The 18,870-nt window shown below is 34.9% G+C and overlaps 1 protein-coding gene across 3 annotated transcripts in view; it reads right to left on the bottom strand.

Annotated features, from left to right (window-relative positions):
* NEDD4 (NEDD4 E3 ubiquitin protein ligase) overlaps nucleotides 1-18,870 on the bottom strand; it is a 49,054-nt gene that overhangs the window by 6,074 nt on the left and 24,110 nt on the right. For all 3 annotated transcript variants that reach the window (XM_015872798.1, XM_015872799.2, XM_015872796.2), the window contains 18 exons: nucleotides 15,975-16,025; nucleotides 14,323-14,384; nucleotides 13,472-13,574; nucleotides 12,805-12,974; nucleotides 12,129-12,246; nucleotides 11,833-12,000; nucleotides 10,001-10,066; nucleotides 9,241-9,360; nucleotides 8,593-8,799; nucleotides 7,509-7,586; nucleotides 7,178-7,232; nucleotides 7,033-7,091; nucleotides 6,175-6,240; nucleotides 3,853-4,082; nucleotides 3,092-3,213; nucleotides 2,927-2,997; nucleotides 1,211-1,306; nucleotides 72-145 (listed from right to left, as the gene is read on the bottom strand). In XM_015872798.1, coding sequence (XP_015728284.1) covers nucleotides 72-145; nucleotides 1,211-1,306; nucleotides 2,927-2,997; nucleotides 3,092-3,213; nucleotides 3,853-4,082; nucleotides 6,175-6,240; nucleotides 7,033-7,091; nucleotides 7,178-7,232; nucleotides 7,509-7,586; nucleotides 8,593-8,799; nucleotides 9,241-9,360; nucleotides 10,001-10,066; nucleotides 11,833-12,000; nucleotides 12,129-12,246; nucleotides 12,805-12,974; nucleotides 13,472-13,574; nucleotides 14,323-14,384; nucleotides 15,975-16,025 — 1,916 coding nt within the window. The remainder of the gene's footprint in view (nucleotides 1-71; nucleotides 146-1,210; nucleotides 1,307-2,926; nucleotides 2,998-3,091; nucleotides 3,214-3,852; nucleotides 4,083-6,174; nucleotides 6,241-7,032; nucleotides 7,092-7,177; nucleotides 7,233-7,508; nucleotides 7,587-8,592; nucleotides 8,800-9,240; nucleotides 9,361-10,000; nucleotides 10,067-11,832; nucleotides 12,001-12,128; nucleotides 12,247-12,804; nucleotides 12,975-13,471; nucleotides 13,575-14,322; nucleotides 14,385-15,974; nucleotides 16,026-18,870) is intronic.

Here is an 18,870-nt window from a genome sequence, read left to right as displayed (position 1 = left end):
TACAGCCAACATAGGCTTGATTCTTAGAGTGGCTACCCAGGGAGACAACTTACACAGGGACCACTACTTACTGAATGTAGTCTCTCTTGTTCTTGTTGGTGACAACTATTTCTGATCCACCACTTTTCAGTTCATGCTGATGAGTCTAGATGAGGTACAAAGAACAGGTCTTACATCAGATTGCTGTATTTGTAAATTGTAAATTGTAAAATATTATGTAATTCAGCTAAATCTTCAAGAAAATAGAATTTGAAAATTATGAGAAACGGTACAAGTTTCAGGCGTAATAGAATCAACCTTTGTTTTAATCCATTTTTTTAGAGATTTTTAGCACATCAATCTCAATTTTGTATTATTTGGCTACAATAAATGACTTAAATTTGCATACAAGTTTTCAGTAGTACTGGCTTCACTAAGTACATGTTCAGTGAGCAAGTCTGATTTTCATGTATCAAGGAAAAATACTTATGGAACAATTTCAGCAATGACCTCCTGTAAATATGTGAAATCTGCACATATATCAGTATCCTAATGATTTACACCATCAGAACCTCAGTGGACAGATGTCGGATTTCCTATTTATTACAGACGCACTGTTTCACCTTCTTAAGAGGAATCAAATCAGCTACACAAGACCTCAAAGGCTATTTAGCTTACTTGGATCTTCCTGGCACGTAATTGAAAGAACCTTTGTTATTTCTATGTGATCTGTGTTGGACAACTTTCTATACTACACCAAACTGGTTTACTCCATAGTTGTCTTGAACAGCTTAAAGAAAAATAAAACAGAAAACCCTATTATTAACTCTGAGAGAAATTTATGATTCCAACCTTTCCCCTACGAGCACATCTTTCCCAGCAAATAAGATAAAATCAGTTTCCTACTGGTCAAGTAATGGGACCATCAATATTTTAGTTTTAGCTGCATTTACAGCAAGAGCCACATTTCAATGTGAGTGCTATGAAAAAAGCATAAGATATTGTTTCTAAGGCTGTGCTCATTTCCAAGTCCTTTATCACATCACATCCTGACTAACAAAGGATTGAATGAGCATGTGCCAGCTAAAGGAAGTTGAATAAACAGATCAACATGACTGAATGATGAACTTTTTTTGTTTTCTTAATACCATACAGATAAAATCAACTATTCTCATAGGTCAAAAGTTTTGTTTCACACTTTGCCTACTGTACTTCACATATGCATACTAACCTGTCCAAAAAGTTCTTCATCAACTATAAATCTGAGGTCCAGTTCCGCTGGATCATTTTCAAGAATCCATCTCAGAGAATTGTAATATTCACTATCCTAAAAGAGAGAAGTACAAGTTTAACGAATGAAGTTTAATGAACTACTGCTACAGTAAAGCTTGTTAAAGCACAATGACCACATACAAAGACCCTTCAAACAGGATGCATAAGCTAGTAATTCACAAAAAGGCTGCTCAAATTTAAGTGCATGGACAATGCTGTGAGTTTGATTAATAATATAATATAATATAATATAATATAATATAATATAATATAATATAATATAATATAATATAATATAATATAATATAATAATTAGTTATATATAATTATATATATATATAAAATATATATTATATATAATAATTATATAATATAATAATTAGTATCTCAAGATCAAGAGTCAGTGAGAAATATATTTAGTTTGTTATTGTTTTCCTTAAGAGCACAGTTACTGTAAGCACTGGGTACAAAGAATGGAATACATAAATCTTCCTTTTTTACTTTACCAAACTGCTACTGTGCAGGTTAGATATAGAATGGTATTTTTATGAGCATGCAGAGGGCATACACAAAAAGGAAGGTCTCTCTTCACAACAGAAACTATCATTAAACTTTTCTATAAATAAGCACCCAACAATCATAAGCATGAAGTACTGTCAGCATAAACCAAAATGGAAAGAAAATTAATTCTTGAATGTAGGCAAAGTTGTTTGCTCATTAGTAGCATGACACACAGAACTTAGAAGGTTACAACCTGCAATTTCAGAATAGCAAATACAATATAAAATAGTCACGTATTCAGCTAAAAATGGCTCTGATACAGCTCAATGAATTCCACAGTCTCAAACAATCTGTATTGGGTACATAGGCTTTGCAACTGTACAAAACTACTAAGACTTCTGAAACTGAAGACTCAGCATTCTCAGGACTAGAAATTGCACGTATCAACACTGCAACAGGACAACACAGCATGTTCTGAAGTCATGTGTTTTAGACTCAGCCTCTTATTTCTGTTTTCATTTTCCCTTTATCATTAGACAAGACTTCAGAAATTTAGGACATGAAAATTAAGACATACAGTATTTAAAAAAAGACAAGACAAAAACCATCCTGTTACTCAGAAACACATAGTAATTACATTAAGTATTCTCAAGAGACAGCAAAAACAGTAATAAATTAGAGACTGAACAAAAGTCATTCTGTCCAGAACCACCCTGCATAATAGCCATTATCAGGGAAACTAACCAAATTTAACAAGAGATTATGTTTTTTCTCTAGAAATACTATACTTTATCACTAACAACAATTTTCAGTCTCTGGGAGTACAGGTAATATGCTACTTTTTAACCATCAAAATACACAAACAACCTTAAGAATCAGGTTGATATGTTGATTCCAAAGCTGCTAATGCTTATATTTATTTCTAAGTAGCTTTCTGTCTAAAATATATTTAGAAACATCATCAAGTTTAGTCAAGTTTTTAGTCAACTAATTTAGACCAGAGTCTGTCTGTTTTTTCATTGAAAGTTTTAATTCCTGTACAACTTAATCTCATAAAACATGTATTCTAAAAATTTCTTGAATTATGCATTTTTAATCTTCACAGTGTCATTAATTACACATATGAAAAACTTAACATGAAATCCTAATATACAGGATAAAGCAAATTACATACCACAGACTCCATGTCATGAAGTGTTATTGGCTTTTGGAGCATCATCTTGTAGAAAGGACGAATGAAAAATGCTTTAAAGGAGAACAAATACATTGAACAGTAGGTAACTTATCATTCAAAACATGTACAATATTAATCCAAGTACTGTATTAAGTAAATACCAACCATCCAAAAGTTTGCCATGGTAAACAGCCATTCCAGCTACTCGACCTATAAACTTGAAATAAGAGAGATGATCTTCATTGCACAGTCCAGAGTTTGGGTTGATCTGCAGAGTGTAGTTATCTCTGAAGTGGAGGAGAGCAGAAGGAGAGAAACAGAAGCACAATTTTTTTTTTAAATTGGAACAGTTCCACATGCAAAGATCTGAAAGACATCACTGATTAAATCAGGCAACACTTGTCATAAAGTTAAAAAAAAAAGTTAAATTTGGATCAGTGAATTACTAATCTAAAATTAAATAATACTCAACAGAAGATTCTATTAGCTTAGCAGAAATAATGCCACGAATTATCTTCATAAGCTACAGATGCACCACATAGAAGTGCTTAACTTCTATTAAAGTAGTTGGAATTATTTTCTCAGCATTATCTCTTAAACACTGCCTCTTTTTCTGAAGGTAGTAGATGGCTGCAAGATGTACGTTTATGCAAGCAACAGTGAAAAGGCCTACTGCTGAAAAAAACAAAAAGGTAGGTTTTCTTTTCTCTGTACTCTTCTGCAAAAGTAGTATACACAATATATATATACCAGTATACACAGGATATTTCAGTTATTATCAATGGAACCCTCCAATATAGTTTAGAAAGGAGGAGAAAAAAAAAAGAAATAAGAAATTAAACTAAGTCCATTTTTAAAGTACATATGAGAGATGCAATGAATCTGCCTTCCCTAGTACTCAAATCTTCTAGAACTATAATACTTACGTAGCTGAATATTCGAACAATCCATAGTAAGGATTAAACATCTCCTTAGAAAGAAGGAAGAACCATTCCCTGGCCACTCCTCCATAGTCCAAACCTTTTTCACCATCAAATTCGATCCAAAGTCTTGCTTTAAGGAAATCTGCTCTCTTCACAGCTATAATTCTTCTGTAAGAATCTTCAAGGATTGCTGTGCGATGAATTTTCATTTCAAATCTGTTTGGAATATCACTCTAAAAAATGACAAGGAAGAGGAAAACAGATTAATGAAACAAACATCAGTGTCTGTAAACAGACAAAAGTGTGGCATGCAAATCCTTGTCTTAAATAACATAGAAAAACACTGGCTAACAAGAGGTTCTATTTACACAAAATTCCATCAACATGGAAAGCTTCAGATATTAAGTTCTATTGATGCAGAATCCCAAGAAAATCATGTTAAAATAAATTCTTATTAATAATAGCATATGCTCAGTTCTAGATACACTGAGGCATGGAAGCTTTTATTTCATCATATTGAATATATATTCTAAGCTTGACTGGACAAAAGAAACAAAAAAACACCACCACAAAACCTCAGAGTTTACAAATGTTACTCTATTATATTTTTCCCTGACTTATTTCACTTCCAATATATAATTCAGTACTGTAACTGTAACAGGTGGTACAGATGATAAACAATCATTCCTAAAATATTTCAATAAAAATCAACTGACTTAAAATATGAAAGCAAATCACAAGGTTCCTCCTATCATATATCAAAGTATTTAAATTAAGAAGTATTCAAGGAGATCATACTTGCTGCTGAGCTTTCAGAGATACAACATTGCTTACGTACTAAAATCACTATAAGAGAACAAAGTATTTTCTTGATTTCACTTTTTTTCAGCCAGTTCACTTAAGCAACTACTGCAGGCAAAATTGAGAAATTCAGTGTAAATGGGAACAGGAAATTTCAACCCATAATGATTAGATTATGATGGTGCAATGAAACTCAATACAGCTCAGATTTTATAAAACCAGTCATATACTACATAGAACTAATGCATTTTTGAATGCAGAAATGCCCAACTGAAGGACAAATAAAGGGATCTGTCTTTAAACGTAATGCCTCTATATAGTCAAACATATCCATCCAACAACAGCTTGATCTAAGCTGCAAACAAAAAATAATTACTTGGGGTGGAAGAGTGCATTATCTGTCATTTCCTGAGCTGTAAAGTAATGTACAGCAGTAGATATCAAATTTACATAGCATCTGAAATACACCAGTCTATTTCATCATTTCAGAAAGCTAAGAAGCATTTTAAAATAAAACACACTATTTTTAGTTGCAAATCACTTTCACAGAGAAGACGTTCAAGCAATTATAGAATCAATTACTAAAACCAAATTTAGATGATTAAAAAAAGGTCTGTAATAATTCAATCTCGATTTAAAATCAATCCATCACCCTAATTATCATTGGCATAGATGTCAACATTTAAAAGGTAATGGTAACGTATGCTTTAAAATCTGTGCATTTCTTAAATCGCTCTGGTTATAGTGGATACAAGAGCAGTCTATCACTTCCCAGATTAAGACGTTAGAACAAACAGCAAGCTTCTTGACTATGAAAATAAGATGCATATGTAATTATGCAAGATGTTGTATACATCAGCTCAAAGTTCACAGGTCTTAGATAGGCTAGGGATTAATTTGCTCGGTAAAAGATGAAATACAGGTGTCATCTAAAAGTCAACCATTATATAAAACATCCCCAATGACATTAAATTTGATGGCAGTTGCCCACAGATGTTTTCTTATTTGGATATCCAGATGCTAAGCATTATAAATACAACGGTCACTGCCAGTTCAAACAACAATTTGCAAATCAGATTTCTAAACTTAACATTTCAAGGCTGTAGTAATTTGTTGCAGTCATCTGGCCTGATCAGATTTCTATCTGAACAGTTGAAAATCTTTTTTGAGAACTCCTCTTCCCATATTATGATTTCCAAAAGCTATTACATGCTATGCCAATGATTTGCAATCTTTTCTGTTTACAGCCTACCTCCAGATGGAGTTTTTAAACTTTAACAATTTCTGCTTTCCAATTAGACTGCTTCCAGTTTCACAGCTCATAGTCTCAAACCTTAGTGTTAGATTAAATTGCAATCGTAATCAAGTTAACCAAGCTGCTGCTTCTCAAATGCAATCAGACAGTCCTTCAACACTCTCTACGCAGGTCAGAGAAAAATAATTTATCTTCCCTGTAACCTACATTTCCTGTGTTTAGGAGCATGCGTTTCTTAACCTTGTGCTGGGTTGCTGCTGATCACTAACCTGTTTCTTCAGTTTCTTTCTGAAGAACTCATACTTCCGCTTATAGTCCCTGGAGTAAGGCACAGCCTTTGGAAAAACAAACAAAACCCAGAATCAACAACTGAAAAAACACTCTAGGTATCCTAACAATTAATGTAAGAAACTAGTCTGTATTTGCGAAACATATACGTAGAAGTTCTAAGAAAACAAGAACACTTGTTTTTTTTAACTAAGTATCAACAATATTTTCAATTTATGAAATAAATACAGACAGCTCAAAGAACCCAAAAAGCACTTTGTTCAAACATTTGTACTGAGCAGTTCCACGGAATTTGTCCCACACTTTACTATTAACTGATGCAACTGACTAAAATCACTGACCGGCCAAGATCAAAGTGATCAAAATGTCTTTGATGACCTACATAGCATTTAGTCTTTCCATGCTCTATCATGAGAAACCTGGCTACAAACACCTCTATTTTCCATGGACAGAGAAGGTTGTTTACATATGTGGGCTATTAATAAACACAGATATCAGTTGAACACTAAAACCCATTCTATAATTATAATACGCACCGTCTTTGCAATTAATCCTGGTAATTTTGCACTTCAGATAAAGTATCAAGGCCAGATCATTATTTTTCACTTAGAAATGAATTTAATTCCCTTTACAGACTTTTACTTTCTGAACTGATTTTTATTTCTGGTATTTAAAGACCACTTCCAGAGAAAATCTAGTAAGTCTTTCAAGAAATAAGTATGCCTTGTTCAAATATCATCAAAAGTTTCATCTTGTAGACCTGATAAATGATGAGAGCTTTTTTGGATTCTGTCAATCACACTCTTGAAAAACACATAAAGCTGTAAGGAAAAGCTTACTGGTCCGGTTATTGCCACATTCTGCAGTCGAGGATCCTCCCATTGTGTTTTCTTGGTATCTGCAAGGTATTTCATAATTATTTCCCTTAACTTAGACAACAGTAACGACATGATGAGTGGTGAGAGAACATTACATTGTACATACTGTGGTTTATGAAGAATATTCTTCCGTCTGTGTGTGTTCTCTCTTCCCACCCTGGCTGTAAGAAGAAGATACGTAATGAAAACTTACAGTCACACAGTTCGCATAAACACGAGGTGATCAGCAGTCGTAGGGATTGCTGCCTGCTCCTCCCATCTACTCTTAACTCTGGAATTCAACATTTAGTTTGTTGTTGTTGTTATTTAAAAAACTTTTTATTGTTTTGTTTTTTAAAGCAACAGACTGCTTTTTTTTTTCCATGTACAAATTTAGATCGTGGCAGTTTAAATTAAATTGTTATCCCTTGAAAACCAAGTAAAAATTATCTACTTACTGGTAACGGTCCTAGATCTACTGGATCTAGGGAAGTCTTTCTCCTTAGATGAGCAGGAATTTTCAGTCTTGGATCTTCCTTTGAAAACAAAACAATCAGCATGTAAGAATTGTTTTGAGGGTTTGTTTTGTTTTGCTTTGCTTTAATTTTGTTTTCCTCTTTGTTAGTGACCATGTAAAAAGCATGCCTAGTACCAACAAGATAACTGTTGCATATTCTACAGCTAGGGAGTTCCTTGAGGATCATCATTTCAGTACTTTACAATCATCATCTTCTAATCAGGTTTAAATCCCCTCCCTTTTCTATGTATGTGCGTATATATGTACATACGTGTGTATAGATGTGAGTACATATATTTTTTGTATCATTTTCATATATTCTCTACATTTCCCTTTCATTTAGCAGTAACAATGACCTACTCTTTAAACACTTAAGTCCATCTACTAGGACAGGCTGGTGATAATCAGTGTCACTCAGCACAACCAGAGCTGAACACTTGCATCCATACTGCAGCTACACCTGACCTGCTCCAGGAATTTGCATTGTGCACTGCAGGATGTGAAAGACTCAAGGTAATGGATTTGTTTTTGGAAGACAGGATTACAGAACTGACCTCTGTTAACACTGCATACAGTTCTACACTTGCAAAACTGATTCGCAAACACAGTATTTTCCTCCTAAGTTAAACTTTCAAGTGATAATACAGTACATAAAATCCATGAGATTCTACTCAGGAATGATATTTTAAATTATTCAGGTTTTTTTGTTTTTGTTGTTGTTGTTGTTGTTTTAAATCACATATATTCCGTAACAGACATGACTATCTTGCTTGAATAAGAAATGTGTCACAATACCTTCTCTACTGACAATAAATCACATTCACATTTGTAGTCATTCTTTCCTTCTTGTTTGTGCATGTGAGGTAGGAGAGTTGTTAGGTTTCTCCTTGTTTGTTTTGTTTTTAAATAAAGATGCTAGTGAAGAAATCTTGACGCTAAAGAAATCTATGCAAGTTTGCTAAAAGCAGGAAAGCTTTCACTTGAGACAAACTAGAACTTCAGTCCATGAAAGCAGGTATCATTACCCATGTTGTAGTTTTGGTATTGTGGTCAATAAAGAATGGTCTCCCATTAGGTGCATGTCGAACTTCCCAGCCTTTAGGGAGAAATCCTTGCTCCATTTCAGGCTGCTGATTAGAAGACTGTTGTGATGAATCACCTGATGTTGCTTGTGGCTGTCTTGCTATAGAAGTATTTTGTGCAGTTGGCAACTGACCTGCTTCCATAGCAATCTACAGACCAAGGAAAAAAAGAAGAACACTAATAAAAATTAACTGTAGAACAATGTATTTTATCTTAATATTAAGGTACTAATATTTCTCAACTCATGAAAGCAGTTTCATAAAGCAAATGCCAAACAGTAGACAGCTTTGTTTATCAACAACATAACTAACAATCACAGATTAAGCTACCAAAGTTGAAAAATGTTCTTCAGGCTTCCCCAACAGCCATCACATTCCAGAAGGCTTTCCTGATACATTAATCGTAGAGTGCCTTGCCATAAATACTACTGTTACTAACTCCAGTTGCACTCCCTCAGATTTTTGTGATTTGTTATCAGGTTATGCCTCTCACATGTTTTTGTTCAAAGAGATCTCTAAACTTAACTCCTATTATGTGTAGTGTTTAAAAGGTTATATGAATGAAAACAGTAATTAGAATGCAGAAAGTACCTGTACAACTGGTTTTATCCAAGTAGTAGTTCTGGAATTGTGATCTATGTAATATGACCTCCCTTTTTCATCTTGTCTTTCTTCCCAGCCTGGCGGTAATCCAGATGAAGTAGGCAGTAACTAAATATTAATGACAACAGAAGAAAAAGTAGTTAGGAAAACTATGAAACTGACTATGAAAAGGCTTTCCTCTGCCAAATTAAAGACAATAACAATTAACAAAAGCCGTGATTCTCCGTGGACTGGAAAATTAGAAAAGTAGTATTTAAATCCTTACTGAAGCATCAAGTGACAGAATTATTTTATTTATTTACTTTTAATTCAAGCCTCTCATCCAAAAGGATTAGAAGGACTAATTTAGATGTCCGCTTTAGAGATGGCTGATCTAGCCTCATAATTCTGGATAGGAACTCATAATTCTGCAGCATCACCTTGAAAATGTAACATAAGGACAGCAGTATAGCCCTTATTAAAAAGTAAATGATTTCAGAAACAGTATTTCATGGGAGAATCATTTCCCTCTGCAAGCTCTATCCATGCATTAAGTGATGTTAACCCAAAAACACCAAGTGGGAAGATGGAAGCTTTACAACTGAACTCCAGTCCTCCTAGACTCTCATAACTGCAACTTTATTAGGAGAGCTGCCAGGAGCCCATTATACATAGCTAAATTAAGATGTTCTACATCCTCCAACTTCTGTGCTACACAAGCCTCCTGTGTACAAATGTTCTGAACAAATGTTGTTGGATGATGACATACCACTGGATGTGCAGGCTGCTCTTCAACTCTGTATGTTTGCAGACTACCTCTTCTGCTGGAATGGCTCTTGAAGTAGTGGAGAAGAATGACATGTCAGCTATTTTTGCAGTTTTAAGGACAACAGCAAACTGTAGACTGTGATTATCACAATTTAAACTGTTACAGTTTTCACCCTGAAAACATCTTTTTTTTTTAAAATGATCATTTCAAAACATTTTGTAAACTGATGCTTCAGCACTTCTGTTAACATTGTTCATAGCATCTTCTGTAGCTTCAAAGAAAATTAATATAGAGACTTGAAAAAGCTCTGAAAACCCTAACAATAGATATTTTGGCATTAAAAACATCAGTTATTTGCAAACAGTTACATTACAATTGAACTTACAATATAGGACTCATTATCTTCTCAGCGGACTACAGCCTACTACACATCAGAGCTAACACAAGTTTTCAGAGGACAGTTTAAATAGGACATGAAAGACTGAGATAACAGCTCTCAAAAGGGGTGGTTCAATTACTACAGTTTGCACAAGCACCCATGCTTGCCTAGAGCTACTTTTTATATCTCACCTGTTACAATTAAGCAACTGGATGCCATCCACCTCCAGAAGTTTCAGGACTACTTGAAGTATTGTTCTCCATATCCCCATGCACCCTCTTAGAGTATTTCAGAGAAAACAACTGATTTTGTCAGGCTTTTTTATTGTCTGTTTTATTGTTTGTTTGGGTTTGTTTGAGTGGTGGAGGTGAAGGGATGCAAGACTGTTGTTCTAGCTGGCTGTTACAAATAACCATCTGTTTCCTCCTTGGTTACCCACCAAGCAAACAGAACTAATGGTTTTCTTGGTATCCATAGGATGCTGAATATGCAAGTGTTGTGGCTCTCACTTCACTATTTCCAGAAACACTTAAGATGTCTTTGTAAAATCTCACAAAAACACAAGCAATTTACCGTTAAGTCACACTCGGAGTGGCAATCAGCATCACGAAAGCTGATAATTTCATTTAAATACTGAGATCTTATGCATCATATGGTCTGGGTCACCTCTGCAGGCTTTCCTCAATGGATAGTGGATTTCTCAAGTCATACACATATCAGTTTACAAGGCCATTTATGAAGGTCAGGTTTCACAAGACAGCTAAGCTTATTCAATTGCTTGCTGCCACCAAAAAGACTCACTCATTGCTGTGTACTCGTGCTGTTTTCCCTTTGCTGGTATAGCATTTTTCAGACAACTTAGGGTGCTCTTTCAACTTGCTAAAACAGCAGAAAACAGCGTTGAGGAGAAAAAGCAGAGTTTTCTGCTGGGTTAGTCAGCTGAATAGACTTGTAGGAAATTAGACAAATTTCATAACTGGTGCAAGATTTTAGAACTGTATGAGCGAAGCCTCTTTTTTTGCTATGCAGTCATCAAGTTTACTCAGCCCAAATCATAAAACCACATCCCAGTATTTGCAATGAAAAATGAGTTATCTTCAAACTTGTCCTAACAGAAGAAGTTACCAGTATGGAACTATTCCCCTAGAAATAAACACTCAGGGTGATTACAGACAGCTTTCTTCATCTGCGCTTTTCAGCACTACTCAGATCAGCACGATGCTGGAATAAAAGGTAGATCTAGAGTCTGAAAAATAGTTAAGACAAGCCTCAGACTCAGGCAGAAATTCCTGTTCTATATAAGCAAAGCAGGGAATAACAAAATGTTGGCTTAGATGGGCTTGTACAGTAAAATTACTCTTAAATTCTCAACATTTGAGATGAAATTAAAAATACAACAGTTGATACAAAGTATTTATTAATACAATTTTAATGATGAGAAAAAATAACTTACAGTGTAGGCTGCTGACTGGCCAGTAGCTGAACTTCCAGAGGTAGTAAGTCTGGTATTCAGCTCTTCTGCAAGATGAGTCTGTATATCACAACTGTTCTGTGGTAGAGGCATTTGAGGGTTCTCATTGCTATACAATGTTGCCTCATCTTCAGTTATAATTTCCCAGCTCTTTAAAAAGAAACAAAGAAAAAATATTTTAAAATAAGTAGTTTTAAGTTACGAATACTTATATTAACCTTTCTGACTGGAGCTGAAGGCCTATGTGAATTCCAGAAATATTTACATATGGTTTTTACCTCAGGAGAATCTCTGCTGTCTAGATTTTCTGTATCTTCTGATATCTGCCGCCGATGAGTGAACGCATGCTGGGCCTCCAACTGCATGTTACCAATATCTGCTACAGCTACATTGTCCCTGTTGAAAAAGAAAAACATCACCTATATTACAGTCATGTTTTATCTTTCGACAGCAAAAAATACACCTTACAGTTGCTCTGAATGGAGAAAGTGAAGCAGTCACAATCTGTACAATTAATAGGAACTGCTTTTTTCATTTCAAAAGGAAGCATCAGTAAAATTAAATAACCAGACAGCATTTCTATTATTATGTTTATAACTCATTTGCTAAGGGACAATATTTGTAGTCCATAAAAATAAACAAAAACACATCAAAACACCAAGGTAAATATATAGTCACTGCTGGGTAGGAAGAACCAGTCTTAGAGATGAAAAATAATCTACAACTACAAGCAGTTTCAATTTGAACATAAGCTTCCAGAGAATAGGAAGGATGTTTTGTAGTTAAATGGACCGCTAGTCAATGACCAAGATGTATGGGCTTGAATGTTCAGATGCGGAAAGGTCTCCGATCTAATTCTCAAGGCGTGGATTTTATAGTTCTCCCCGCTTTCAGTGCAACTAGAGAAATTTGAAAACTAATACAAGGCTCAAATCTTCAGGCCAAAAGACATACTGAGCAGTTGGTCTTTTCCACTGTGTTCTTCTGAATTCATGATTGACATAATAGGTCCTGCCAAGGATGTCTTGTCTTTCTTCCCAGCCTGAAGGCAGTGGAGGAGATTCCTGCTGCTGCTGTTGGGGCTGGTTAGAAGCATCCGGTTGGTCCAATAAAATCCACCCAGGCTAAGAGACACAATATTAACTATTTTTAACTTGCATTATCAAAGTGAAAAAGTATCCCAAATTATTAAATCATCACGTTTTTAAGGTACGGTCTTACTATATCTTAAAGCACTAAGATTGGCTCCCAGTTTTGCTGTATTTCTTAAGAAACGAGAGGACAGACTTCTGCATGAATCACTTCACTCTCAAACTCAACTTCTTCAAAATTAATAACTAAAAGATAAATGGAAATATGGCAGTGCAGTATAAGAACAAAACTGAAGTCTAATGTACATTTTCCTTTTTATGGAAAAAAGAACAATACACTCCTTCAGACAGAAAAACTGTTTTACACTGACTCACAGCTGTACAGCAAGACATAAGCAATCAGATTTAACTGGCTTGTTTCTAAAAATAATTTTAGTGATTTCTAACATTCATTTCATGATTACTGCCCTTAATAGCTGCAGACCAATGTTTGCTAGGTTTCTCAGCAAAAAATATATATATTTTCCCACCTCCAATTCCTCGGCCTGCTCTGTGGTTTCTTCTTCAGATCCATTGGTTTTAGGCAAGTAAGTCATCTTTAATCTAAGGTGACCTTTAACTCTTGATTTATGGCTGTAGAGGAGAAAAAGCGTTCTTACAGTGCACTTGTGGAGTTGTTACAAAATTCAAAGCTAAGTAAGTCCAGCTGGAGGATTATTTTGAAGTCTCTCCACAGAAACTTGACTTCTTAGAGTATGAATTAACCAAGTTCTAAAATGGTATCAGGATTAAGAGTCGTGAACGTACAACACAGCTAAGAATCTAAAATCAAGTGATGTAAAATTCTTCAAATTGCTTTTTCTACTAACAACGTAGCTGAGAAACCTCTATATAACCCATAACTAGAAAGCATTATCTGAAAAAACATTGACATGCATTTTATGAATTTCATCTCCATTGCTCTACATTGCTGATCCAGGTTAAAAATCTAAGTTTCAAAAACAATTATGAAATATGTAACACTAAAATCAATACTGAGTGTTTTGTACTTTATAATTGCTTGTTTTCTTAACAGGACTTCTTAAATGTGAGCAGATTTTCAGTTTTAGATTCGTTATGTAATTAAAGTCATATGAAACAGCTTATGAGAAACAGGCAAACAACAGACATCTTCTAAAGGAAGGGAGGAAACAATTTCCATTTGAAGAAGAATTTAAACAAATGCTGACTTTAGCAGAACCGCAAATATTTTGCTCCATTGAAATTCAAGTTTCTGTGATGAAAATGTGAAAACGCAGACAATATTTATATACATACAACTATTTATATAATCAAATTGTTTGGATACGAAAGTTAGAATTTTTACGTGGTATTTACTAACCTTCTTGGGTGAAGAACAAAATCCCTAAAGGTGTATGGTCTCTCCATACTTGGATGTTCTGTCTGGAATAAGAGAGGTTTTTTCAAGAAGTTTCTATCATTGAACATTTATTGCTTAGGAAAACTATCAGAAATTGTAGGTCAGTTTTTTGAAGTCCATGTAACTTCTTGAACTTGAATTACATGTTCAGTTAAAGCTCTGGCAATCAAATCCAACTTTTATCGTAGGAATAAAGTTAATTCCCCAGTTCAAGGGAAAAAAAGAAAAGAACAATGAACCTTTTCAGTGTGTAAAATATATATACACACACATTACAGCTTCTAAAGCACAGGCATAGGGAAAAGTGACTGTTTAGCCTGAAATCGGTCATTTCTCAATTCAGGCATTCAAAAATATCTGCCATAATTATTTTTTTTCCCCTGCTTGGTATTTTTCAAATATTCTTACGCAGAACTGATATGAAAAGCTTTAGGATTTGGCAGAAATGAAAATCTTTACAAAACCACAGAGGAATTCACTCTTCAGAACATTTCTTCTGATTCATGAAAGTGAATTTGCTCAACAGAAAGAAGCACAGAAATTAAAGAGATGTGATTTTATAAATATATATCCTGGGTACAGGTACAGAAATATATGTGAAGGACCACTACAGAAAAAAATATACTAATAATATACTTATTTTTTCTGCTAACAAATATTTACCATCCAGCTGCTGTTCTGCAGTTTCTACAAAAACAGTACATTTCTTATAGTACCGTGAGTTTAGGAACATTTGGAAATCCCTTTTTCAAGTCAAAATGAATTTTGCTTTCTCAGCTGTTTGTGAATTCTGGGATCTAACTCTTAGCAATTGTTAATATATCCTAACCATTTCCAAAATTACTGCACAGGAGAAAAAAAACTGCACTTGTTTGTAGAAGTTTTAATTAAGAAAAAAATGCAATTGATGATGCAATTCCACAATGGTATTCTCAAAAGAAAAAAAAAAAAAAGGAAAAAAAGAAAAAAAAATTGTAAAAAAAAGTCAATATTTCATTGGGAAGAAGCCAAAAATTCCAGGATATAAGGTTAGCCGCTATTACATTAAAGAGCTTATGCATATATATATGTGTATATTTTTTAACAGGCTTCTATCTTTTTCATGGAATAATGGCACCTTTCATGGGAATTTAAAGCAATTCAATTTTGCTCAATATCTCCTATACTGAATCTCAGAAAGAAAAATGCTATTTTATATACGAGACATTTTGGTGTAAATATTACATGTGCATTACTTGTGCATTTGTTTGTGGGAATAAGAACTAATAGAAGGAAATGAATGTAACATTCAAACAAAGAAAGACTTCAAACAAAACATTAAGAAATATGATGGTTATTATAATCTCTCCTTGTCTTTAAGACAGATTAAAACGTTTCTCTTTTATTTTTGAAGAAGCTACAAGCACTTCTAGCTCTCATAGCAGCAGAAATCAGTATCTACATACATGTTGAAATACATTGTTTTGATAAACAGCAGCAGTAAACAGAAACACAACAGGAAAATTCAATCAGATCATCAGTATGGTTTTTCTTCCTTAGGTGACTAAAACAGTTCCTTACAGAATCCCTTTTCTTTTTCACATTAATAGAAAATAAAAGAACAAAATACCAACCGGTAACTGATAAAGGGGAATATCCACTTGCCCAAGGAAATCATCTCGAGTCTAGAAAATACACAAATAAAAAGCACAAAAAATGTAAATTCACGATGTTTTAGACACAGTGCTTTAAACCCCTGATAACACAGTAAAGCCTTTTAAGATCTTCAAGAAGAGCTGAAGCACAGACAAGGAAACTTTCCACATAGAACAGGTTCCAGCTGACTTGGTACCTGAGTCTTGGACAGTCTTGTCTTCCTCAAAACAAATGACATTTGACAGAGCTATGGGACTTCTTAATTATTAAAAATCACATGGACTACTGTTAAGCAAACAGTAGAGAGTTGTTCAGTCAGGACTAAGACTGTCAGCACCTCCAATAGAAACACTGTCTTGAAAGGCAGAAAGTAAAGATGCTTCCATTAGCTATTCCAGTAAAACAGTTGTCATGATATATGCTCAAACAACTAAACATTTATCACAAAATAACACAGAATTATTTACAGACCCTTCTGCTAGGAATGCATGAAATTGGTATGAACTTAAGCAGAATGTCTAACATAAGCATCTACTAAATTATTTTTCACTTCAAAATAATACAGCTAACTGTCAAAAGTAAGAGGAAGTAAGAGTAAGTTTCATCTGTGATAAGTGCTTTGGAACTCGCAGCAATTCCAGCTGTCCCGAGCCTGCCAGCAGGAGCCTGAAATACGGCATCTGCCTTATCCCATCCGACATGCCTCTTGACATCTGAAAGTGCACTAAAATTCATTATATCTATGAAAAATGCCATTGACCTACACTCACAACAGAGTTTAACTTCAGCATGAAAAATCTGCAGGAGCCTATCCTGACTTAGGATGCCTTTTCAGATGCCCTGATTATAACCAGACTATGAATGCAGCTTCGCCACCTCTCCCCGGCGTATTCTTTAGCTTAATTTAGGCATGGACAACAACACACAGAATTATTCTGTGGTTTACTGGTGATCACTGGTCTTTTACTTCTACAGAAATGAGGATTTTTAGTGGGTCACTTCAGCAGTGCCCAACAGTCATGCCAGCAGTCCCAGTACTTCACTTGACTTCCCACTGGATTACAGAAGCATGGGTTGAGTTGTTTCGAGTCCATTTATGATTTGAAATCTTCACAAACCTTCACAAAAGGCAGGAAAATGTATCGCATGGGCCATTTAACCCAAATACACACCACTGCCTGTGTGCTAAAATCAAAGGGGCGTGAAATATTTCACATTTTTGAAGTCTTTGTATAGACAGGCCAGCAATTGTGGAAGTCCTCCACGCTGCAGCCTGCACAGCCCCTGGATGTTTCATCTTCCTGATTTGTTTTTTAAAAAGCAAACAAAAGTTTCAGTGGCTGCTCTTTCCTAACAATTTGCTGACGCACCACAAGCTTTTATTCAAATTCACAATCTAAGGAATTTTATGGTCTTCTTCCATAACTTTCCATTACCAGCTTCCATATTTCATTGAAATACATTCCTTTCACCTCAAGGCAAAGCTGTGCATTTCACCTTTCTTCTAGCATGGCTATATTTTTAGTTTTCCAGGTGCTAAAATTCCCACTCAATTCTACTCAGTCTTTTTTGACTTACTGACAGCTTTCTCCACTTGAACACCTCTGACTGTAAAGGATACAGGCCTTTCCTCAAGCAGATATTTCTCCCTCAGTAATCCTGGTTCCTTTTTTTTCTATGTCTGTCGTCCCAGGTTTATCCATTTTGTCTTTGAATTGTAGATATATATGGAAAAAGTGCCTCTCACTTCTATCAGTTAATTGACAATGCTAACAAACTCTAATTTTTATACCTTCAAAAAGCACAATGTGTAACTGAACTGCAGAGCTTATCATAGTAATGCGCTGGAAAAGTACAGATACATAACCTTACATTAAATTTATAGCATGTGTGTCTTCTGTTCAGATTCCAATGAAAAAAAGCTACTCACAAGTAAATCCAAACAAAAACATTTCTCCCTTCCCCCCCTCCCCCCAAAAAAAAATGCCACCACTTTTTTAGCTCTCAAACTGGTTTGGGATACAACGCTACAACAGGTTTTCATAACGGAAGAGTCTGAAGGTTCCCTGACCTAGTAAAGGAAAACTTTCTGTATTATTATAGACCACAAGCTTTTGGAAAAAATATGGCTATCATTTCTGCCTATGAGGTTCTTTTTAAAATGGCACAGCACATACCTTAGACACGTTAAAAGGCTCAGTATTTGTGAAGTTCTTGGCAATCCTCAAGTGGAACATGCCTTTCAAATAAATTACTGGAATGTGGGACAAATGTCTGCTGCGTTTTAGAAAACCTCAGAACATTGTGTTTGTTACCAGCGTAATTTTAGTACGAGCTCCTGTTATTCACTTTATTATTCTGCTGGCTGTCCTGCTATTTTTAGTAGAGCCAGCCTCGATAACCAACCTTTAACAGTACTTTCTCCTCCAGCCAGCGAGTAAAATCCTCCAGCCGAGATTTTTGTTGACCTCCAAACTACTAATACATAGATCAGATAGCAGAAATGCTGCTTAGCAGTGTGCCTCACTCTGACAAGCTGACTAACTGCCTTCAAAGAAGTGCCAAAGAAGCTCTGAAACAGACTTCGCACACATTAACAATTAAATGCCAGTGGAGCTGAAACTGTTTGCATCTGTTTCATGACAGCAGGCATCCCAGTTCCTTTAGCAAAGACAAGTGGGTCAGTTGTTCTTGTCAACTTGTAACTACTTGACAGCCCGAGAAGTCAAACTTTCTGCTTGCCAAACCATAAGTGCATAAACCTTTATTAATGATATAGTACACTAACAAAGAGGCCTTTTATTTTACTGATTCAGTGGTTTAGTCTATAGAAGGTTATTAAAAACATGCGAGGACAGACAGCTGCTGTATCCA

The sequence above is a fragment of the Coturnix japonica genome, chromosome 10 (assembly GCF_001577835.2).
Source record: "Coturnix japonica isolate 7356 chromosome 10, Coturnix japonica 2.1, whole genome shotgun sequence".
Classification (NCBI taxonomy): domain Eukaryota; kingdom Metazoa; phylum Chordata; class Aves; order Galliformes; family Phasianidae; genus Coturnix; species Coturnix japonica.
This window is presented reverse-complemented; position numbering and strand designations above follow the sequence as displayed.